The sequence below is a fragment of the Aythya marila genome (genome assembly GCF_965140915.1).
Source record: "Aythya marila genome assembly, chromosome: 4".
NCBI classification, from domain to species: domain Eukaryota; kingdom Metazoa; phylum Chordata; class Aves; order Anseriformes; family Anatidae; genus Aythya; species Aythya marila.
In genome coordinates, this window is record NC_139045.1 from 7,880,783 (window position 1) to 7,905,601 (window position 24,819).

General features: G+C 40.8%; 1 protein-coding gene across 3 annotated transcripts in view; it reads right to left on the bottom strand.

The window, feature by feature from the left end:
• RAP1GDS1 (Rap1 GTPase-GDP dissociation stimulator 1) overlaps positions 1-21,886 on the bottom strand; it is a 95,434-nt gene extending 73,548 nt beyond the window's left edge. For all 3 annotated transcript variants that reach the window (XM_082759111.1, XM_082759112.1, XM_082759110.1), the window contains exon 1: positions 21,599-21,886. In XM_082759111.1, coding sequence (XP_082615237.1) covers positions 21,599-21,602 — 4 coding nt within the window. In that variant the 5' untranslated portion in view covers positions 21,603-21,886. The remainder of the gene's footprint in view (positions 1-21,598) is intronic.
• Between the last annotated feature and the right edge of the window lie 2,933 nt (positions 21,887-24,819).

A 24,819-nucleotide genomic window follows, 5' to 3' on the forward strand; every position in this document is an offset into this window, starting at 1 on the left:
TTCTATATTCAGCAGAGTCTTTAAATAGAAATATGACATCACTACCTGATATGGTACCTGATGTGAGAAACCAAGATTTTTTTTTTTTTTTTATATTTATATATTTTTGTTATCTCTTACAAAAATATAAACTTTGCCTGTTTATTAAAAAATCTTGTTTCTAAATTCTGGTTTTAACACAATCACTGTGTAAATAAAAACACCTTTTCAAAGTTCACTAATAAATTGTAATATTTAAATTATCAAACACCGCCAAAATTATAACAGGAAAAATGTATGCATTTTCTTTTTAAGTTTCCTACCTTTTAATTGGCATCAGCTTTAGAAATTACAAAAGCCTCTCGCATCTCTTTTCTTACCCACCTTACAGATAGCCTCTGAAGCTGTCAACCAACATATCTGCATTAAGGGAAAGTATATGTGTATTTCTGCATACTAGGAAAAAATATTAAGCTTTCTGACACATTTTATGCAAGCTTTTCAAATATAGTAAGCTAAGAAAGAAAATCTCAGCCCTTGTCCTGTTGAGTGTTAACAAAATTCCATCTGGTCACTTAGGAGCTGTGCCAACATTACCACACAAAGAGCCTTTGAGCCGTTCAAACGTTCAAGAGTCATTTGACAGCTTTTTTATTTATTCCCTCCTTTTTTTTCTTTTTTTTTTTTTTGTCAGATACGCACCTAATAGTGTACAGATGGCTAGGTTGTAACAAGTTTACTTGCATGTAAACTTGAAACTACCCTTGAAAGTAAACTGCGGAGTTCCTGCTTTGGGTTGTTGCTTGGTTTTATGTATTTTTTTTCTAACATTTAGGATTGTTCAGTCTACTGCTGCTCTGATTTCCTTCTTAGGCAAATCAGAAGTGAAGACCTGGTGCACGGTTGTTCTAAAAATGCAACCATAGCAAGACTCTGCTCAGCCTCCTCAAGGCCAGGAGCATGGGAGTACGTAGCGTGAAATCATGTTCCAGTACACAGCAAATTAAAGAAATGTCCTGTGACAAATATCTTCATGGGGGAAACATCTCAAGAACCACTCTGAATGGTGAGAGAGAGATTTCAGCAACAGATGGGTCCTACACTCAATATGTATTAAGTACATATCTTTCAGTGCCAAAATCAGTTATAGATTTATTCCTTAATCGTTGTGCTAAAATATGTATATTTAATAGTGAAAAGATATTCTACATTGTAACCTGCATTAAAATTTACTTTGGAAAAGTAAAATTTACTTTTGGGCTTGCCAAAAGAAAAAAGGGCAAATAAACAGAAGCTACATGATCTAGCATCAAAGTTAGCCTGGCTTAGCCTCCAAGGTCCCTAACAATCTGCTTTTTCATGCAACGCTCCGAGTCTATCTGACGAGGTTGTGTACATCACAAATACACAGCACTGTAAGATAATCACAGTAATAGCTAAATTTTCAAGGATTCAACACGTTGCAGGAGTGGCAGATGTAATTTAGGCAATCCACTTCTGCATTATATTGAGTCAAAAGACAGATAAAACAACGCTCAGTGCTCCATCAGACCCTCAGCTAGAAGATCACTGGTCTGGGATGTGAGAAGTACAAAGTGAGACAAAAAAGTTATTTCAGGTACAAGTCGTGATTGAGTAACTTTCCTTCCTCACTCCTAGCCTTTAACACCTTTTAACTGAATCAAGCATAAACTCTTTAAATCAATGGGATTAATTTATATCTTCAATCTCTGTAGGATAAGGCAACGGATAAGGGCCTGATTCTGTCACTACTTACAGGTGAGGAACTTCATTCTTCCTAGAGTATTTTTGTTGTCCTCCACAAATGCATAAACAGTTGGAGATCATAAAGTGCAACATGATATGAGAGGGAATAAGACTGTAAAAGTATAAACTATTTTATTGTCATTTTCATTAATTTGTGACCAATTAAAAAAACATAGTTTTGGAAACGATTTGGAGAAGATCTTCACCTTGACGTTCTTTTCAAGTCTTGACCATATTAGACTTTATTAGTCTTCTAATTAGACTCTTAATTAGTCTTCTTCAGAGCTGTAAGATATATGGTTAGGATCCATAGAGCTAAAGAAAATAAAACAGGTCCAAGAAGTGGAAAAAGAGTGTCTCATCTAGGAAAAGCTCTGAGGCTTTAAGAAAAGGCTATAAAATACCTCCTGACAGGGCACAATGATGGTTCTACATATTCCGTAATTACTCACTTGGTGCTACATTTTTAAAGATATCTTGGCAACTTAAGATGAAGTTGTCACTGAAAATGAACAATTAATGTAACCTGCTTTGGTATTCCTGGTCTAAAATCTTTGATTTTTATCCATTAATAACTTTTCTTTGTTTTTTTACTGTCTTTTTGCATGTGATTATGGGATATAAATTGTTGTACTTGCCTGCAAATGCACAGCATTCTAGAAGGAAGCCTGGACCCTGAGCGCTGCCCTAAATGGTTAAGTCCTTTAAAAACTCTTAAAATACATAGAGTTGTATTTCCTAGCCATTTTCCAAGCTTTGTTTTGCCTGATGGATTTTCAAGCAGCTGGCTTTAAATTCAAGGTAGATCAGAGCATTCCAGCCAAGCATTTCTCCCTGCTCCAGTTATTGATCTGAGTTTCTCCCTGGCAGTTGCTATTGTGGTATCCTGTGCTGATACAATTCCCTTTGCATGTTAGCTCTGTGAGAAACCTCTCTGATGCCTGAAGCAGAATCTAACACTAGACATTGAAAGACCCTGGGCTTGCACTTCAACAAAACCTCAATGAAGAGAGTAAGTATTTACCCTGACAAAATTATAAAGGCCTCATTATATTCTATTCTTTTACATTTTATACAGCCACATAAATATAATAGATATATATATATCACTGGTAAAATAATGATTCTGTCACTACTTACAGGTGAATAATAATACAGGTGAATAAAGAATGTCATAAATGAAATTAGTTTAACTGTTCCAAACTAAAAAGACAGTAAGACGATAATTTCCTTATGCAGCCACACTCCTGCAAATTTCACTTTCCGAAAACCAACTGATCTACTGCAGTTGTCCCTGTGCTATTTTTTTTTTACTTCTTACTGAAACATGCAGAGTTCTCCCAGTTTTCTATCTCAGTAGAAGGCTGAGTTGCAGCCTCTGCATCTTGTCAGATTAAGGGACTTTACAAAGATGTCAAAAAAGGCACATATTCCTTAGATTTAAGTCCTAATGGTGGCTTATACTGCTCTCCAGAGAATGTCCTTCATTTGCTTTTCATTTGTTTCTACTTATTTTTTTCCCAAATTTACCAAAAAAATCACTATTTTTAATAACAAGCTATATGATAATTACAAACTATGTATGAAAGCTTTCAGCACTGAAAATACACTGCATTTGATGAATACAGGCAAACAAAATCATAATAGAAATGACCTTCAATCTGTTCTATTGTTCTGCTTTCTGGGAAGGTTTGTTAGAAAGAGATAGGTGACTAATAGGAGACTCTAAAAGCCTTTATTTACAACTTCTGTTTCAAGTGGTGGTAACTGCTTATCTGCATGTATTTTCCTACCAAGTTACTCTTGGTAAAACATTTTTGTCCCAAGAAAGAAAGGGACACAAGAATAACCTTTCCTCATGAAACCACCATTGTTAAATCCTGTGATTCAAAAATTTCCTTTAGCCACAGAAGGGTTGATAAATTGTGACAGCTTCCTCATGCCTGGGAGAAAAAGGATTTAAATATTTTCTAATGTCAGTGAAGGATACAAAGGAAAGCAAGTCCTGAAAAGCACTGGTTCTTGGCTGGTGAGATTGTCTGCTGCTGCAAGTCCTTCAAATTAGCAGTTTATCTAATGTTTACAATTCTTAGGTTTTGATATCATTCATCTGGAAGCTTTTAGGGGCAAAACGTACTCCAGAGTTTGTTTTTAAAGGTATCGTGTATTGCCTTAAACCTGGTGCTACTGAGATCTGTAGACATCTGTGGTTAATCCCTCTAGTGATAAATATTTATCTATTAACAATGTTATTTGTTCTCACTTAGGAATGGATAGGAATGACAGCATCAGTAAAAACACTGCACTGATAGGATCAGCTCAGATGCTCTCCAGAGGAAAAGGATTCAACTGGGTTTTCATGTTGCTGCTGACACAAACCTGCAGTCTAATGAGAAGGCAAAATTTAAATGGTGCACAAAATGCTTAACATAGCCCCATTTAAAAGAAACATTTCCACAAAACCCACTAGTATTCTGCATGATTACTGTAGTTGTAAGTGATCATTAACCTTTGCACGACATTTAGGAGCTTTATTTAGTAAAAATTATACAACAGTGACAGAGCAGTAAACATGACACTATTGTATTGGAGGCAGCACATTACAGCATGTATGCACAGCTGGGTAAATCATCATCCAAATGTTATTGGCCTCAAGTATTACTTCAAACCATTCTGATGAATATTTGAATGAGTAAGAAGATGCAATATGTATCCACTGAAAATATGGTTTCAGAGCAAGACAATCTGACAGTGCAAATCAGGAAAAAAAAATCTGAAAGGAATCGCTATTTTATGTCTTAAATCTCACGACTCTCAATTAGGCTATTCATTTCCCAGTCTGCGATCAGCTGTGGTCAGACAACAGCCCAAAAATAAGTGAAACGCTCCAAAAACACATGTATTTATAGGAAGCTGAATAAGAAAAGGCCACTGAGTTTTTCCCCAGATAAATATATTCTTAAAAGACAAAAGATGCTACTGCAAAATGCCACTTTGTTAAATTGCAAGTCATTTGTTTCCCCCACAAGCAAGACCTCAGTGTATTGCAGAGAAGTGGAGGAGTGCTTTGCTCTCACTGCTTGATAACCATCCCTCAGACCATGCGGAGAGTCACACTGACAGCACCCGAAGGGAGCGTGCGATCTGCAGGCCTCGGGAAGGAAGGGCCGAGCCTGAAGGAGATGGAAAGGACAGACAAGTCCTTGGGATATGTTTCACAAGGGATGCAAAGCTCTTTTTGCAAAGTTATCAACGTTAGCACCTCCAAATCAAGAACATCCAGTATACCTCCAAAGACATTTATTCTTCTGATGACCAAGCAGATCTTGACTGACCCTTAAACCACAGTCCCAACAAAACAAAAATCAGTTTTATGCACAGACATGGCTCTAGGAAGCGAACCTCCAATGGTCCCATTCATCTGTCACCAAATTCTGGAGAAATTTAACCTTTGTTCCCTTTGGAGTTGCACATGTGTTTGGCTTCAGCCCAAACCCACAGCTCTCAGGCAGCTCAGTAACTGAATCCACGCATCAGCCTGATGGGGATCTCCGAGGGACTGAGTCCTCTTGGCCTTTCCTAAAAAGTGCCCGGGCACACGGGCAGCACAGGAAGCCTTGGAGAAAGCACTCGTGATCAACAGAAAGCTGATGGCAAAAAAATGGAAGCACCTTTTACGCATTGGCTGAAACACTAAAATAAACTGTCTTCAATCCTCTGCCTGAAGTGATTTAAACACAACTTCCCAGAAGCATACCAAGATCCTGTTTCTTTCATGGTTGAGCTTCAAGTTCAGAAGGAAAGGACTGAACTACTCTTCCCTGTGTAAATGTGTAAACCAAAAGACTACCAAGGTTGGCAGCCCATCCCAAGATCCCAAGGAAGGTGAATCCTCCATTGACATTTGAAAAGGAGGAGTAACAAAGGCTCAGGCTTTCATAGAAAGGGTGCAGGCACCTACCTATCAGAAATAATTCCGTGCCCTTGGCTTAAGGAGGAAATTGTGCTGAACAGAAATAGCATGCATGTTAATTATGGGTGGCTTCCCGCTGAGCTTGGTAGTTGATCCTGCTCTGAACTCCGCAGGCACTGCTTAGAGAGGCAAAGCACCTGCCTCAGATCTCTGAATGCCACAAAGGGAAGCAACACCTAAAATCCAGAGGATATGCATAGTGCAGTCCATCCCTAACCACAAGCCTACAGAAAAACTACTGCAGTGTTTCCAAATATCCCTCTTATTTATTTCATGCCACTTTCAAGGACTGCCTCAGAGTGCTGCACCCCTGCTAGATGCAGCTGTGCTGTTGGATTGGCCTTAACCACCCAACACCGACCGAGCTACTGATCGACTGCCAACCCTTCTGCCACTAGGGCTGAGAGATGCTGTGCTACTTCAGAAGGCAGAGATGCAGAGAACAGAAGTCAAAACCCAGCAAGACTGAGAGGCAGAGGTGATTTCCTGACCAGCTCCTGCGTGTCACTGGGATTGGTGCAGTCTTTAGCATAACTCAGTGCACTGAGGAGTTATTTATGGACTGCTCCACAGTCAAGAGACACTTAAGAACCTTTGCAAGTCAGTCAATTGTCTGAAAACCTCCAACAATGTGCCCTAGCCCCTCCTCCCGTAGGCATTTTGCAGCAAGATTAAGGAACAGCACAGACTTCTCTCCAGCATATGCTTACAGTGCTTGTGCTGAGGAAATTCCTCTTGGTCAGCACATATAACCCCCACAGATGCCAGCCACTGCTGGAACAGAGAGACCACAGCTGAGGGAAGTATCTCTCCTATTAAGATTTCCAGTTATGTTTCTCTGATTTTTCTTTTGGTTAACTATTATTGTTCCTTTGAAAGTAGAAAAAAAAAAAAAAAAAAAAAGAAAGTGGAGAGAAAAAGAGTAGTTCAGAAGTCATCATATTATGGGAGGAAAGCTTAGACCCAAATCATGGAGTAAATGTGTGGATTATACACATGCCAAAAGCTGCTGCTGTCATTTTAACTACCATTCACATGCTGAGGTCTTAATGAAATGAGAGGAAAAGGCCAGGATGTGTCTGTATCGGCAGGCATAAATCAGCGCAGCTTTGTTGCTCGCTGTATTCCATTTACTTCCAGAAGCTGCATATAATAATAATAAAAAAATTAAGCATTATCAGTTTTAATATCCTTCCTCTCTATTTTATTAACACTCAAAAGCCTCATATAGAAAGTTATTGAGGTAATATTAATTAATACAGCCAGCAGTTGATCCTTACAGCAATATTTATCAGGAAAATTGCTAATCTTTCAGCTATAAGCACAAGATAAAGTGACTCTTCTTTCTCCTTCCTCCTTTCACACTTAAATATGCACTTAGGCACAATGAGCAGTAGTTTGGTAGTTGCTGGTAATTTTAAATCCCCCCTAAATGTTGCAGACAACATGGCATGCACAGCTCCTTCTATGTCTCATTTGGCCTTCTCAGACCAAGCACTCCCCTATTCTCTGTCAGCACTTTCCAGCTGTAATCTCAGCTTGACTGCTCCAAGCAGAAGATTACATGAAGGCCCAGAAAGAGCGGAATAACAAACTCTACCAGCACCACAAAATCCACACTGTCCTAGGGAAAGCACATCTGTGCACTGCCACCCTTTTATACTGAAGCTCGTCTTGCCTGTGAGTAAAATGCACCACGATAATCCCTTGAAACAGTGCAGTTACGTCCCATTACAGATGGATTAGATGCCACTGCCAAAAGAAATTATTCTCTCAAACAGCTGAGCAGAAGCTCTGATTGTCCTATGTTCAAGTCTACACTATCAGGGCTGTAGAGGAATAATAACAGTGGTAGATGCTATCAGACCCAACAGTTTCCCAAGAATTGCTCCTGCGAGTCAGTCTTCTCTACACTTATCCTCAGAAATTCCTCCTGGAATTTCATTTAGACTACAGCTGAGAATCCATATTTCATCATCAGCGTAATTCTGCAGAATTAATTCTGTTGGGTGTCTACAAATTAAGGTTTGCCATCCTCTACTCACTTGAATTAAATGATTACCAATAATACAAGTTCGCGTGCAACTGCAGATGCTAGTCTAACAAACTCCCAGACATTTGTTCAAGTATGCAATCATTTTTTAGTTATCCTAGAGCCACAGATATGAAGTGTTTATCATTGCTTTACTTAGTATCAAGAAATCAAATGCGAGTTTGCACAGCTCTATACGGATTGGTCAAACTGCAGATTTCGCATGTGGATTTTTTGTTTGAAACCAGTATAGTGTGAAGGTAGATACGCATTTGAACAGCTGTAGTATTTTGCAGACGATGCTAAATTTGGGCGATCAGCTGGCACATCACATAGCACTCCACAGCCCCCTTCAGAAACTTGGGGACTGGATGAGGGGAAGTCTCCTGAAGTTCATCAAGGGTAAGCACCAAGTTCTGCAGCTAAGGCAGAACAACCCCAAGCATCAGTACAGGAAGGGATCTGACAGGCTGAGGAACAGCCCAGCTGAAAATACCCAGGGAGTTACAGTGGAAGCCAAGAAAAACATGAGTCAGTCACTAGCACACTGTTAATGAAAAAATAAAATAAGTAAAATAAATAAATATATGTATATATTGGCTATTTTAGGAGTGTGGCCAGCAGACCAAGGTTCTGCTTGATGCCTGATGAAGATCTCCATGTCCCAGAGCTCCTTCTCTGGATCTGGGTGTCCCAGGTCAACAGTGATACTGAGAAACTGGAGAAAGTCTAGGACAGGGCTCCCAAAAAGAACCTGTGCCTAGAGGACATGACCTAGACTTCCTCAGTGTGGCAAAGAGGAAGTTAAGTGGCTACTGAATAGTGCAGCTACCTAAATAGAAGTTACAAAGACCACGGAGGCCTCAAGATGCACCTAGACAAAGACGCAGTTGACCTGTTTCTAGTGCTGGCAACTGTACTGCTTCAAAATCCTTCCAGATGACAGCTCTTGTTTCCTCCTATGAGTTCGTGAATCTATTCAAATTGCAGCTCAAACACCTTCACTGTTTCTACTACAGGCTTCCAAGTATACTGTAACAGTGCTTCCAAGTAGGACATCCTTATTATAGGTTAAGTCTGTCTTGCTATGTGACAGAAATGTACTGCTCGGTCTCGTTAAAAATCAGCAGAGCACAGCTTGGAAAAATCCTGATCTGACTATTCCTGCTGCCTGAACTCTTAGGTAACAGATCTTTTTTTTCCCCTCCTTTCCAAACAGATATACAACTTTTAGTTCTACAATTCTGGGCTCGAGATGGAAAATCCTCCATCGTGGATAAGAGAGGACTCCTGTGTATGTATAAAATTGTTTCATTTCTCTTACTAACATATTGTTGATTTTATTCTGAGATTCTTATCTTTCTTTACTCAGCAGTATGTGTATTTTTTTTTTTTTACTGTGAACAGAGTTCCTGCAAATCAGACAGACGGTAGGACTGTAAAATACCATGGAAGTTAGGTCTTACTACTCAGACAAAGAAACTTATTATCTAGGAGGCAAAATGATCTTGATTTGGTAAATCCTTCATTTTATTCCAGAAGGATCTGAGCGTACCATTGATGAACAGAGAAAGTGGACTCCTTTTCACTGTAGTCTTCAGTTGTGAAAGCAAACAAAAAGAGCTGGAATTAGGCTTGCTTATTGTAGCAAGATTTAAATACTTGGCAAAGATTATGATTTCTAGATCTTAAGAGAAAAAAATGAAAATGTGATTTCTGATTTTTTTTTAAAATGACAAAATTTGTGAGATGACAGCATGCATGACACAAATGGAACATGATTACCACAGCTGGAATTTTGTAAACTATTTTCTAGTCAAACTACAAAAATACATTAACTCTATTAAAACAAGCTGATAAGAACTTTGCAGCCTATTAATAGTTAGGAGGTGATATGTAGATAATGAAATAAATATCAAAATGACCAGAAACCTTATGTTTTGAGGTAATTAAGGAGCTGCAGACTGCACACAGGCCTTCAAGCCTGAAAATGCTGCTTTTATTCTACTTGTCTTTCTGACAACTTTTGTACCTTGATACATCTCGTAATGGTGCACCACCACATTAGATAACCATGTTTTGGGAGCAAATGTTTTCAGAAATAGTGAATCAACATCTCTTTTGCACACCCCGCCTTTCATTTGCTAGGCTACTTGTTTACTTTCACATTTCAGAGTTTACGGTAGAAAACAATTACCCAGGTTTCACTTATTTCCTGTTTCCTTGTCTGAGTCAATAGCAGCCTTCCGCCGTCCATTCACTTGTAAATCTGCATGAGAATAGCAGTAGAGAGGAAGAAATCCTTTTTTACAATCTACTCTTTTGCTTGTTTTCACTTTTTTTAAAGAAATGGATTGGATGGAAGGTGCTAAATTTGAATTTGGTTTTACTTCCCTGCTTCACTTTTCCTTTAATTGAACGCAGTATGGTCTTTAATCTCTCATTTAAAAGGCTATTTTGATGAATTAATGTTTATAAATCCCTCTGAAGAGGACTTTTTCAATGATAGAGCTCAATACTGTTATCTTTTCAGTCACCGTTGGTCACCTGTGACTAGCACATCTACCTTTTCTCTCTAATGCATGAAAAGTCAGATTTCCTCAGACCAGAGTCTGACACCACGATACACCGGAGTGGCTGTAGTCTTTGGAGAATAGAACCTCTAATTCCCTGGTGCCGCAAATTCTCCAGCACACCGAACATCTGCAGCTTTTTTTGGCTTCTACAGTTGTGAGTCACTGCAGCCCTCAAAACCGTATGCAGATCTTAAAACCAGTAACTCTACTAAACCAGGATGAGTATTTAAAAACAAGACTTCTTCAAGTCATCTCAGATATGAAGGCACCATGGGCATCATTTTATTACCTATCATTTTATTGCTCATTATCCTATGGTCATTTATGCCCGGGCAGAACATAAAAGCTACAATTTGGGCCCAATTACCATCTTCAATCAAATTTGCAGTCACTTTATGCATAATGCAGGGCAATGGGGAACTGAGGCCATAATCTGACTACACAGAGGCTTCAGCAGCAAAGCTGGTTTCAACAGATTACCTTTTCTAAATGCTCTGCAACCAGGTCAGCTGAAGCACTGCAATCCAGCATCATTTAAATCAACACGCACTTCAAGCTGTCATTTGATGGAGTTTGCTGTATCACAGTTAAAGATGTCATGTCTCAGCACTGAAAAAAAAACCAACAACTTTTCTTCCATTGAATTAATGCCTTTTTATAAACTCTGTGTTGAGCCTGCAGACCTTTCACGTCAGAGCAAGCAGACTTTCTTGTCTGATGGTTTTACATTACCCTTGGATTGTATTAGATGAAGCAGCAGAAACGTCTCTAATGAAAAGATTCAGATGATATGCTGACTTCTGGGGACAAATTAGTTCCACAAGCGCAGAGTGGAATAACACTGTGCTCATGTAAACAAGCAGAATTTGGCTTCTAAATTTGCACTTGCACCCTTAAGGTGTTAGAAATGAACACTGAAGTCCAACACATGCTCTGTGATCAAAGCCTAAGTACAGAACGCTTTGCTGTTATAGAAATAAAACAATCACAGCAGCCAGCAAAAACCTATCCTGAATGTTCTCTGCAAGTCTAACTTGACTTGAGTGTTAAAATGAAAATTGCTGCTATATTTTCACTCTGAATTGTTGACCAAAACCAGAAGAGGCCTACTTTGACAGCATGGCTGCTTTTGCAAGAAGAACGTGAGTCTGGGGAGAAGATCAGAAGGGAAATACCAGGAGTTTGCAACAATTCCTGAACTTTCAATTCTGATATCTACTCTTTGATATCGAAAAGCTACATCTCCGCACCCTCAAATATAGTCTAAACTTAATGTACATCAGGCTTCTCAGCATATTTCTGACTGTAAGAAACGTATTTCCAGTAATGGAAAAAATATTAATAGACTGATCTATTTATTTTAAAGGCATAAAAAGGGTCAAAAAGAAGAGCCAGTTTTTCAAGCAACCTGCCAAGTATTGTCATTTTGTAAAATGTGCCTATTAATCAGCTTTCAGAAAAAGTCAGCAAGTTCTTTATGTACAGCCAAAAATTCTGTTTTGTTGATGACCATTTATTTCTGATTTTAGAAAAGCAAGCAGTTTAAATAGTTGCTGAAGTATGCTGGCTTCTGACTGACACCTTGTTTGTTGTGAGCCCTGAGTACTGTGAACTGTTCAGAATTTGAAGGGCTAAGCATGCTAAAAGTAAGCCAGCAGCCCACATCTGGTGCTTTTTATCAGAAAACCTACACAATATCAATTTATTAAAAAAAAAAAAATAAAAAAAATAAAAAAAGAAAGAAAAAAGAAAAAAAAGTAAAACAGTCCACCCCTTGCTAACATAAACTGCTGTATTATCTAGGGCATTTTTCCCTCCAGCCATCTGTTTTGAACTAGGTACATGTACAGAACTTGAATTTTATGTTCACAAGAGAACTCTTCCAGAGACTGTATGAGAAGACTTAAATTCTACCTTGTTCTCCACAGCCAAAAAAAGAAACTGTGATGCCTTCACCCTCCTCATAAAAGGAGAAGTTACAGCCTTCATAAAGATAAACAAGCACTTCAGATCATTTCTGGGATGATGATGCATTCTGAAGAACTGCATTGAATTGGTTCCTGTTTCCCTCTTCTTCTTCACCATTCTTGCCCTTGGAGCAGTAAGTGTCCACACACTAATACGTGTCATTAGAAGTATAACGTGTAGCAGCCTTGCAGAGAGGGATTCCTAACATTTTCTGGGAATATCAGAAAGCATCAAAAGGCATTATCTGATGGCTGCAAAATGAATTTCTGAAACAGACTTCAGAAACCATATTTTTTCTTTTTCCCCATGCTGCTACAAGACAGAACTGTGTGAATATTAATAGCTTATGACACTGTGCTTACTATTGCTTTTACAGGATGATGTTCTAATAATATGATCTCCATGTTAAATTGGTTTCTTCTTTGAAATAACATATTACTATAAACCATAGCATTCCATCAATTTTTAAGAAAAAATTGAGTTCAACAGATCATTTTCATCAACATAGAATATGGCTTTCTTCGTTTGACAAGTTCCTTCACATGCTATATGCTGGTACAGTCTATCAATATCACCATCTATCAATAAAAGACATTGTAACAGTGCTTCCGATAGTCAAAATCAGCCCAGTCTCTAGCATTTCCATTCCCTCAACTGCATAGATTGGAAAGCCAGTGTTTCTAAGTATCGAAAGGATGGGGAGATCCATGCCGTTTTGCAGTTTCACCCAAACTACGCAGCTTAAGCCCTACTATTGCTGAGTCGGAAAAGCAGGATCCCAGTGACTTCAGCGGTACTCGGTGTGGGCTTTGTGTGGGTACAAGAACGCTGTATAAATAGCGTTTACATGAGTAAGGCCCAATTCTGGATGGTTTCTTTCCTGCGAGATACATTCTTTCACATAGTCTTGCTTACGGTACATCAGGCACAACTAAAACATGATTTTAAACTGGTTTTAACTAGCTGATAGTTAATTAAAGGAAAACGCTTTTGAAACTTAGAAAGTGGAATACCAGTTTTTCAATTCCTTCTCTAACAAAGACAGCAGAAAGGGCAGAGGATGGAAGAAGCTGACAGATAATTAATAAAGACAGAACCAGAAGAGGAGAGAGAGTGGGAGACGGGAGGAAAGATGGAAAAGAACAGACAGCTGGAGGAGGTAGAGAGGAGGAAGATGTTACAGAAAACTGGGCAATGAAATAGGGAGCTGGGCAAAGAACTCTGAAGGAATAGGATGGCTGTGGAAGAGAGTGGGAAGGATTCTTAGGGAAAGCAGAAAAGACTTGAAGAAAATAAGGACACTGTAGCATTGGATAGAGAAGTATGTTTTTTGCCTGGGAAGTACACAGTGTATTTCGGGCACTGCTGCACGTAAATTTATTGATCAGTGTGTCTGATTCAACTGAAGCACTACCCTACTATACACGGGTGATAAAATTTTTATTGTGGAGGTTTAAAAAAATAAATAAAAACACAACAAAACTGAACCTGCTTGGTTCCTGTCAGCCATCTCTTATATGTACATTCTGTACCTTTCCCTCAATCTCCATCATTTCCCCTAATTCTATATGGCAGGAGCAGCAGGTCTGTATAACCCCCCTGAACTCTGAAGACATCCAAAACCAAAGGGGACTGCTCAACAGGCTTGGCACGATGAGAGCAAATGTGTTTGTATAAAGCCTATTAAATGTACTTCTGAATGAATTTAATCACACCAGACATTTTTACAATGAATGTGTTCACAGGCCAATGTTCTGCTGTGGTTTGTCTTTTTTTTTCTTTTTTTTTTTTTTGGTAGAACTACGTCCTGATCCTAAAACCAGGTCAGTGCATAAGCATGGAAGGCACAGGAGGGGAAGGAGGAAAAATGATGGCTACTAGTTACTTCAGGGGGAGGCAGCAGCAAGCGTGAAATGCCTCAAAACTTCATTGCTGCTGCCACTCTTCTCGACGGTCGTATTCACTCCCTGCGTTTCCTCTTCAATTGCTCGGTGAAGTTCAGAAGGGGTGTGCTTGGGAAAACAGTCAGAGGTGGTGCATGCTATTACCATACACACCCGGCTCAAAGACTGACTTCAGTCAGCTCCTCCAGAGGCCCAGGAGGGTTAAGTTAAACATTCTGTGGACAGGGAAGATTTGGATAAGAAAGATGTGTACAATCCTGCTTTGGTTTTAAAGCCCTTTTCTCTTCCCATGCTTTATTCCTGCTGTCAAGATAAAACAGCATTTTGATTTACGGAAATCGTTCCAAAGCCTTCATGTAGCACAAGCAGCTATTTGGCAGTACTGAACTCAGTTATGCCTGCAGGGCACTGGGCGCTGCAAATTGAGAGCATCTTGGGTTTCTCAGCAGAGAAGGGATATGGGAATGAACCTAGCAAGGGTAGAGAAGGGAACGCGAGTGCTACAGTGCAACAGTCACATGTACTCGTAAGGGCTCTTTTAAGGCTAGAAATGCTAAAATAGTCCCAATAATGTCACGGGATTATCATGTCATGAGACTGCTACAGCATCAAAGACAGGAAATGTTTCTAAACACGCTCTCGAGAGGAGTTCCTAGCTGCCAGATAGCAGGCCGTGCTCAGCACCATGTCCATCTCCCCAGCCAAACGCTTCACTTAACCTGGAAACCACAAAGCCTTGAAGGTGTCCGGATTTTGTCTTTTTACATTTAAGTTGAATTGTTAAGCCACCAGTTTTCAGCTTCCATCCACGAAATGCTATCACAGAATTAATCCGGACGGTGCAATGCCATTTTAGTTTCCAGTCTGGATACAATTAAGGAAAAAAAGGGGTAGAACAGAGTTTGTAAAGTGCAAGGTGTGTGAGAGTTGTCTTTAAACTGCAGACCTCTTTACTGCACTTAAGACAGCATGTGAGAATGATTAATGTTATATTTGGGGTTATTTTTGGACTGGTGTATTCTAGAGATAAAGACATCACTGAAAAGTGAAGAATTCAGTAAGGAGAGGGCTTTTTAACTGGTTGTGTGTCCTGACGCTCCCATGTTAGCGTATCAGAAAGGCCATTAAAAATGCAGAGGTGGCTGACAGCAGACAAGCAGGTTCCAGGCTACTAGGAGATACCAAGCTGTCACCTCCCCAGGCCTCCCAAAGGCCTGATCCCCACAGGACTAGTTGCAAGTCTTCCCAAATTCTGGTCAATCCTCGTCACATCATACATCCTATTCTGTTTAGCTGATCTCCTCCCTCAATCTCAGTCTTCTCTTTCAGTCTCCATCCCTGTCTTCGATCACTTCCATGTTCCTCTCTGTCCAGCCTTAGTCCCAAGTAGATTTGCAAGAGCAGAGGTGCTAAGCCTGAAAGAAAGGCTGCTTATTCACCAAGTGAATCTAAGCACCTGCTTAGCTGGATTTAATCAGAGGCCAACATGGCTTGCCAAATCTGAGTCAACTGGTAGGAAATGTCAACAAAAAAATTAAAATAAGAATTAGTTTGTTTTTTTGTTTTGTATATTTCTTCAAAATAATTGTGCCTGTCAGGCTGGCAAGTATCAGTGGCAGAAACCAACTGCTGAATGTCAACAATTGTGGTTTATCTTCCATGAATCTCACCAAGCCATCGCTAACACAAAGAAGAGTTCAGTGATTTAACAAAAGCTCAGAATTGACCTCTCCCTCGGATGTTCCTGTAATACATGATTAGGAAGCCATAAGCTTGTTAAGAGATGTGAAGTGTGAGAAAACTGGGACTAAGTATTGAAATGGATAATGTGAAATATTTCCTTTGCAAAGCATGATTTTTTTTTTTTTTTTAATTTTCCCTGATTTTTAAATATGTAAATGTAATTTTTATAAGAGGTTTTTGTTTAACATGGAGATAGAAAGCATGAAATGCTTTCATTTTAGGCTGCAAATTTTAACACAACTTTATATAGACATCCACGTTTTCTCAATTTATATATGTTTTGAATTCCAGTTACTACAGACACACACACACACATTTATTCCCTGCCACTTCTTATCAGAATTTGCAAAGATGTATTGGAAACTGCTTGGAGCCTGGGACATTTCTAAGAGCCGTCCTTACGTGAGTACTTCAGGTATGCTGTATTCATGTGCAGGTATCAAAGCACCCTGCACTTAACTCCATCCTCTATCTGGAGAGAAGTGAATAGCAGTTATCTGGTTTATAGACTTGACGAATTCTTCTGGATATCTGCCGAGTTCGTAATCTTCTTGAGCCACAGCTTAAGAGCGTATGAGATCACCAGGGTCTCTGCACAACTTCAAAGCTCCCTAAACTAGAGCTGCGCGACTCGGGCTGAACACACGTCGCCAGGCTGGGTGCACGGCTTTGAAGCTCCTCGAACCAAAGCCATTTGTTTCGGAGAGTTTACAAACTCGATTAGGCATATCTGGAGCACATGGAAATTCTAAAATACATCAGCTATTTTTTTGGACTAAATGCAAGTTTCACGCTCAGAAGTCTGTGGTTTTTAACCATCATTTTATTCTACCAAAACCAATTCCATCTGGTTGCTATTATATTAGAATTTGTAAACAGAAACAAGTTTCTAGACCATATTTAACAAGAAGAGGTCCTGGGAGACTGTAAGTAGCAGCTTCCACTGCGAGGACAAAATGCCTTACTAGGAAAAGCTCCTTGTCTAATTAATATCCAAACTGTCATTAAAATATTTCTCCAGTAGCTGAAGAATACACGTAAACATTGTTAAGACTCAACTTTCAGAAGTTTATATGTAGCTCCTAAGCAATTTTAATCTGGAAACAAGTTACAATCTTAAATGTAACACCTCCAACAGTATAAAGACAGAGAGGATACTTCTTTTCCTCAACATGCAGACCCAGGTGGCCTAACCAAGAGTGGAAAGTGGATTCTCTCTTATCTCAGTAGCGGGGTCACCCTTAATGTTCCCAACACGTGAACTGCATCCTACAACAGACTTAAGAAGAGATCATTCCCAGCCTCACTGACAGATGCCACAGATGGAACTTAGCTTTCTCTCCTGTCAAATGGTGACATTATTTTCCCCTTTATTGAACAACTGTTAGCTTATGTTAATCTCATATTTATTTTTTTTTACATATTCATAAATAATGAAGTCCTCAGAATTTCCAGAAATAGATCAGCTTTACTTGAGGAAGGCTGAGAATTATAATGAGTCTTCTCAAGGACTGTCAGCTGCAGCCAGAATGAACTACAAAAGAAAAGAGGGTAAGAATTCTCTGATTTTATTTAGATCACTTATACCCTGGCTATTTTCTCAGCTTGGGAGATTGATGGTGGTGGGGAGAACACAAAGATGGGTAGTAGAGTTCCCAATTTCTTTTTGCTATTTCTGTTCTCTATTGTTCCATTCATTCATTCCTTATCCTTGTCTTTCCTCTGCTTCTAGTATTTCTCACCCTCCACACGTTTCCCTTAAGGGACTTTTGTTCTTTTCTATTCTTGTCTCTTGTCTTGGTAGCTCTCTCATTTCCATTATCACTGCTTTGTTTCCTTCAGGTTTCATCTGTTCTCTTTTTTTTTTTTGCCCTTTCTCTTCCCACTTTTATTTTGACTCTACAGAAAGCCAGATGTTCCTTACAGACTTCTGAAGCAACCTCTGATATTCTGTTCTTAGGAAACATACTTTTGAATGAAGCCCTTAACCTGAAGCTGAAGACAAAGTTGGTTGGTTTCTGTCTTATATAATAATGAAAGACCACAAATATTGGCCAAGAAACAGGAACAGTATTCATTAAGGAAGGGTAGTCAGAACTAACCTAACCTCTCTGGCATCGAGGAACATTACTGAAACAGAAGAGAGTCTAAAATCAGTTTCCTCTTGGCTTTGTGTTTTCAAGTCAAGTCTTTTGCTAAAATCAGTCTTGCTTTTGGGAAATGGTAATACATTTTGTATTGGCTTAAATTGGTGTATTCTTGCTGCGTAGAACTAATATGCTGGTGTTGTAAGAAATCTCATTGTTTTGGCAAAAACTTTGGAAGACTTTAAAATGATCTTTTTGTGCAATTAATACACTACTTTTCCAAGCAATCTGTTAAGCTGACTTGCACCTCTTGTAAAAGAAGTACCAAAAGAGCTCTCAAGATGGAAGATTTTCATTCTTTTCACGTCTGAAGCTACTGATACTTTTTTTTTTTTTTTTTAAAAAAACAGAAAGCATGCAGGCTTATCCCCATCTTCCTGCATACTACTATGCCTGAATCTTCATGCCTTTCTGCCTCCTTTACTTAATGAATCAATGTCCTGAAGACAGGATGGCCTGTTATATCCTGATCAGCAGTTCACTTTGGAGTTCACGGCCACCAGGCTGACCCCAAAGCTTAATACATAGCCGCATGTGGTAAACCTGTATGGAAACTGGGAGAGAAAATTGAGTATTTTGGGAGGAGAAGGGTAATATAAACCTTTGTTCTGACAACAGCATAGCTAAATAGGCAGTACTTAAACAAGTCCATCTACATTATAGCCTGTGTATCCCCTGTATCTTGCCATGATGGTATTACTGCTAGGTATTGTAAAGAGAGTCTAAGAAACTCCTCGGTCTCTTTGTGTAACTGGCAGGTCGCTTCCACAGTTTGTTGCCCAACTGGATATCAAGCCTCATCAGAACAGAGGCTGCCTTCCATTTCCTGCTAACAAAAACAGTGCTTTGAAAATGCAAGAACATTGTTCATGAGCTTTCACTACTGCAGACCATAACATCTACATTTCAGGCAAACTGATACACGCTCTAAAAATGATCTTGTGATTTGTATTTGTATTCTGTATACAAACTCTCATGGTGTTTCTCCATCTTTTGGGGCCAATGGATTACTGTTGAATTGCCAGCACGTAATCATATTCCTGATTTTATCTTACTGATTTGTGTTTGTGAAGTAACTGCAGCCTGCTTACAATAACCTCCATGAGCCACTGCCCTAAAACAGTAAAATTACCCTTGCTACAGTATGTTTGCAAAAGAGTATACAAAGTTGTGTTTTTCAAGACTGAAAACAAAACAAAACAAGAAAATTGACTAGGAAAGGGACTATTCATTGGGAAACTGTAGCATTACATCAGTAACTGAAAAGTAACAACCTATAATTGTCCTTATAAAAATAGAAGTAAATTACTGGTGGCGCACATCATCTCAAGTACTCAAAGTGCTGTACTGCCAGGAGTACTTCAAGCAACTTGACGCACAAAGCCAAAAGATGAATATTGTTTAAACTGTACTTATACATGACTTACAAAAAAAAAAAAAAAAAAACAACATAAATACAAGCAACAAAAGTAACAATTTGGGGAAGAACTGATATTAATGAAAGGAAGCCACTGTCCTCTTGGAGGAAAGAGCTACCACAAGAAACTCCAGAGGAATCGACACATGGAGCTAAAGTGGCAGCAGAAAGATTTCTATACAATAAAGGTAATGCAGATCCATGTATACACAATAAATATTTTTAATGGCAGAAATCTTTTGACTGGAATTGAAATATACTTACTCACTCTATACTTACTTTATATCATTAGTATACAAATCAGCTAATACCATACCTGCCTTTCTAAGCACAGAATAAAACATATGTTTAACTGTAAGACACTACTGCACCCTCTGCTGCAAATGCTTGTTTGTTGAGCATGATTTATGGAATGATGTACGAGCTATAGGAAGAACAAACTGAACACCGCAAATACTCTGCCTTGATTTAATTCTAGAAATCTTCAGCTGCTATGCAATGAAACAAATACTGTACAAGGAAAAAGGGAAGCTACTGCATTGATTGTGATCTTAAACATAGACCTTCAACAGGGGAAGTCATTATTAGTTGCTAGTCAAGGTGAAACCAATTTCAGCCTTTGCCATGCACTCCTTGGAGCAACAAGAGCTGCTGCAGAGGCTGTCGGAGTTTGCCTTGATTTTAAGGACAATGTTGTCGGGCCCTGATATGTGAAGAAGTAGGGGAAAAAAAAAAAAAGGTTCCTCGATATTTTCACAAGTAATCTCTCTGGTCAGTTATGGACAGGTGATGACAGATTCTCCAAGAAAATTATTTCAGTCTTCCTGAAAAACATTACAATTACTCTTACTTATACAGCAAGCTGCAGCAGATCCTCAAGCCGTTTACAAACTTGCTTGCAACTGAAATGTAGTCTCATCTAAAAAGGCAAGCTGCACTAGTTCTGCATCAGCTTTTCTGAACAGGTTTTAGCTGATGTCCTGAAGTTTTTATTTTTGGAAGCCGAAACAGGATTAGTTACATCTATACTTTGCCCAGAATGATGGGCTTAGTAGCTGTACTTTGTGAACACAGACAGGATATATATTCAAACTGAATCCTGGTGCCTTGCCTTTTCAACCTGCATGAAAATAAAGACAACTTTGCTATGTTGTTGTACCTTATTCTGAGGAAACCCAGTAGCTGTTCTCTACGCCTGACCCTGACAGCTTCCATTTTGAGCAGCTCCCCACAAGTTCTCCGCTCCTGCACGGGAGGCGAGCGACCATTTACCCCCACTTCACCACCAGCAACCACCGAGGCCCTGCCACTGCTTCCTTCCATGGAAACTTCTAGCTACGAGGGACAGGCGCGTGCGAGCAGCAAAAAGAGAAACCAACCCAGCTACCAAAGGGCCACAGGAAGTGCCGCTGTCAACCCCCTGAGCCCAATTTGGGGGCTGCCACCCCCTCGCCCTGCTAGTGAAGTGGTGCCCTCAGGACCACCACAAGCAGGATCTGTGACCCGCAGCCCACTCGGCAGGGTGGCCGGGCCCTTGGGGGGACACCAAGGGGGTCTCTCCTTAGCCCCCCGTGGCTCCTACGCTGCGGCCAGGCTGCTGGTGACTCTCGCTGCTGGCGGAGGAGCCGTGGTGCGTGGAAGGGGAGCAAGGTGGGCAAGGGAGGAGAAATTCAGCGAGCTCCTTGTGGAGGCAACAACCAGGCGCAACACGGGCTTCAGGGAAGCGGCGCACGGCGTGAAAGTACAATATTAAAGAGAAAGAGGCAGAGGGAACATGGCTGCACCGGGAGGCACGAGCAATGCTCTTCCCCAAGCAGGGGAGGGTGGGGGGGACACAGAGACCCCGATGCCTCCCGCAGACCCCGCGTGGGGCTCATATCATCACCTCCTGCCCGCGTTATCCCACCTGCCCCCCAGCCCCCCGGGGCTGCCTTACATAACCCCGAGCCTTTTCCCGGTGGGGCTGGGGGGCTCGGGGGCGGCGGCAGCCGGGGAAAACTTTGCACCGCAGGGATCGGAGCCCGGCGGGGAAGTTGCACCAAAGTCGCCCCGAGCGGCCGCTGGGGGCGGAGGGGCGGCAGCGGGGGCTTACCCATGGCGGCGGCAGCCTTCCTCCTCCTCCTCCTCCTCCTCCTCCACCTCCTCCTCTTCCTCCTCCTCGCAATGCTCCGGGTGCTGGGGCAGCCGTGTGCGCGGAGCCTGCGTGCGGCGCTGCTATGAGTCAGGGCAGCACATCCGGGCAAGGCCGCCTAGGGAGGGAGACACCCCGCCCGCTCAGCCCTACCCGGAGGCACCCTGCCGCCGACACCGACACCGGGGAGGGGAAGGGAAGGGGAAGGAAGGGAAGGGGAGGCGCGGGGGAGGCGCTGCGGGGCCAGCGGCAGCGCCCCCGGCAGCCGCGCTCCGGGGAGGGAGGGAGCTGAGGGCGGCGCCGGGGGTGGGTGGGCATGGGGATGGGAGGGGGGGGGATGCGGTTGTGGCCGCCCCTCGGCTCCTTTGTTAGCGGCATGGAGGATCGGGGGCTGCCGACGAGCTGTGAGGGGGCTGCGGCTGCCTCCCTGGCTGTAGGAGCCGCCCCGAGCCCTCCCCGCCGAGGGGGCTGCGGGAGGAAGCGGGGCCGTGGTGTGTTATGGTGTGTTATGGTGTGTTATGGTGTGTTATGGTGTGTTATGGTGTGTTATGGTGTGTGTGGTGCTGTGTTATGGTGTGTTGTGGTGTGTGCCCCTCTGCTGGAGCCCTGGAGGAGACCCTGGGCACAAGGGAGGGCTGAGATGGGTGGCAGAGCATCTCTGAGGTGGGCTCAGTGCAGACCCTCTGGAGGAAGGAAAGCAGCGGGCAGGTTCCAGTTCCTGAAGGCACCTTAGGAGTTTTGCAGCCGCAGCTATAAGGCTTCTGCCCAAGGTGGTTTGTTTGTGTGTGGAAGGGTTTTTTTCTACCGAACAAATGAATCACTGCGTTCCCCCTTCCTTTCTGCCCTGGGAGACTCAATCTTTGTAACAGGAGCAAGTGGGGACAATTTGCGTTTACAGTCCTCTCGTTATATCTCTTCCACTGGGAACCTTTTTGTTAATGGTAAAATTAACCAAATAGGCCTTGTAACGTTTTCACTTTCTGCAGATCTTTCCATATTTATGTACTCACAGCTTTACCGGAGTAAATACTAAAGTCCAGTTGAACAGCATGGGAGCAAAGACAATGACAGGAGGTCTTGCTTGCTGTGTGGAAATGGAGAGCAGACACAAGAAAGATGAGCGAGGCAAAAAGAAGTTGCAAATGAGTCAAGCCCTGCAGTGGCTTCACAAGTGACACCAGCAGTCAGCAGCTTCCAGGGGTTTCCTCTCTGGAAGAGGTCCAAGCAGTTTTTATGCCTAAAAAAGGGCAGTGTGACATGACAGGCAGAGTAATTCATCAGTCCTACTGGGGAGCACAGACAAAACATGTTGAGGTTTGTCCATTTACTTTGGTGTAGCCTTGTGATTCACCACATCTTTCCTTTGGACTCCAGAGGAATTTTGCTGCTGACTTCAGTGGGGTTAACCACAGTCCCACTATGTAGATCTTGACCCTGAAAATCTGTAATTTTGTCATCAGCTGATGTTGAAAATGAGTATGTTTTTACAATGCTTACATAAATAAAACAGTTTTCATTGCCTTGAGATTGCAGAAAATTCATTCAAAACAGAATACATATATTTTTATTTGTAGGGTTTGCATAATTCAATCTCCAACAAAATACAGGAATTCCTAGACGAGTCTAAGTCCTGCATTTTTTCTGCCTTCATCTGTTTTCAAATCTAGCCTGAAATTTATCTTTCTCCTATATTTTTACCTAATTACTTCTTTCTGTTTGCAAAAACTTTTCCTATGGCATTATAACTGTGTCCTAAATGTTTCTTTTGCTTGTCATGAGAAAAAAGCATCGAAATTCTCATTGATCCATCTATGAGGGATCATAAAGGAGAGTTTTCCACGTATTATTCCATGTTATCCCCGACTTGGATACCTGGGATACATCAGCACATTCTGTAAAATTCATGAGTTTCACAAATGTACTTGCAAATCTTAATTAAAATATCCTTGCAAGACCAAGATAGGTAAGAGTATGACCTACTCCAAGAGAGGGTGTGGAGTATAGTGACTTTCAAAGGGTTCTACTTTTGAAAAAAATTGCTATAAAGAGGCCCGGCACTGCAAAACTTATTTGTTTGCAACTGTTTTAGCAGATCCCCCCCCCCAAATGCACTAAGCTAGGGAGACTTTTTGGACTCTGGACTGAGTTTTAGTTCTAGTGGAGAAAGAAAACTCTGAAGGAATTGAGGACTTGCTTTTTGTCAATCTCTCAGTTAGCTACAAGCTTATAACATGAGGAAGGGACTGTAAAAAATATCCATATCAAAACATGCCTTGCAGTTGAATGCAAGTTCTGTATGCATGTACATACACAAAGGAGAATGTAGTTGTACATTGCAGAAGGGAGAAGAGTCTTTAGGAAAGGAATTTCCATCTCCAAGAGCATACACAGGAAAGCTTTAGGCCATCAGGCTTTTAAGGTGCCATAGCTATAAAAGACAATATGCAAAATCAGTGCACTGTATTTCTAAAAAGGAATTAGCAACTGTAAAGTACGATGCAGTGATGCCTGTGAGAATGTCTCATTAAAAACAATGAAATGATGATATCCTTCGTGTATTCATCAAGGAAAAAAAATTAATTAAAAAACAAGTTTTTGAGGAAAACTGGGAAATAGAAGCAATGTATTAAGTTGCCAGTGAGGTTTGCAATAGAAATGAGGAAGAAAGCTGTACAAGCATGTTCTGTGGATTTCAGGGGATGTTTAATTTCAGCCAAGAGAATGAAAGGGAAAAGAACATCCTTTGGAACAGCTGATGAGAACACCGCTTGTTTCTGCAGTTGTAATGCAGCTGTGAAAACTGAGTTGTAGACTGCGGAAATTATGAAGTTGTTACCTAACTATGTCTGTGCACTCCTAGATACTGACTAAATCTGACATTCTGCAAGAAAATGGAAAATTGGGTCAAAGTGACTTTCCAGTGCTTACTACTTCACAAATTTTCTTCTCCATATCTTGCATCAGTTTCAAATTCTCAGCACATCTCCTCACCCCTGACACAGCAACTCCTTGAAAATATTCTCGCATACATTATCTAATTTAATTTGGCACAAAGGTGCATGTAAGAAATATATTTTAATTGACTCTGTACTAATGTTAGAAACCTACCTGATCAACAAGAGGATGTTGGGATGCTCAAATACATAGGAAAATATGATATGGTTGGTATTACTGTAATTTAG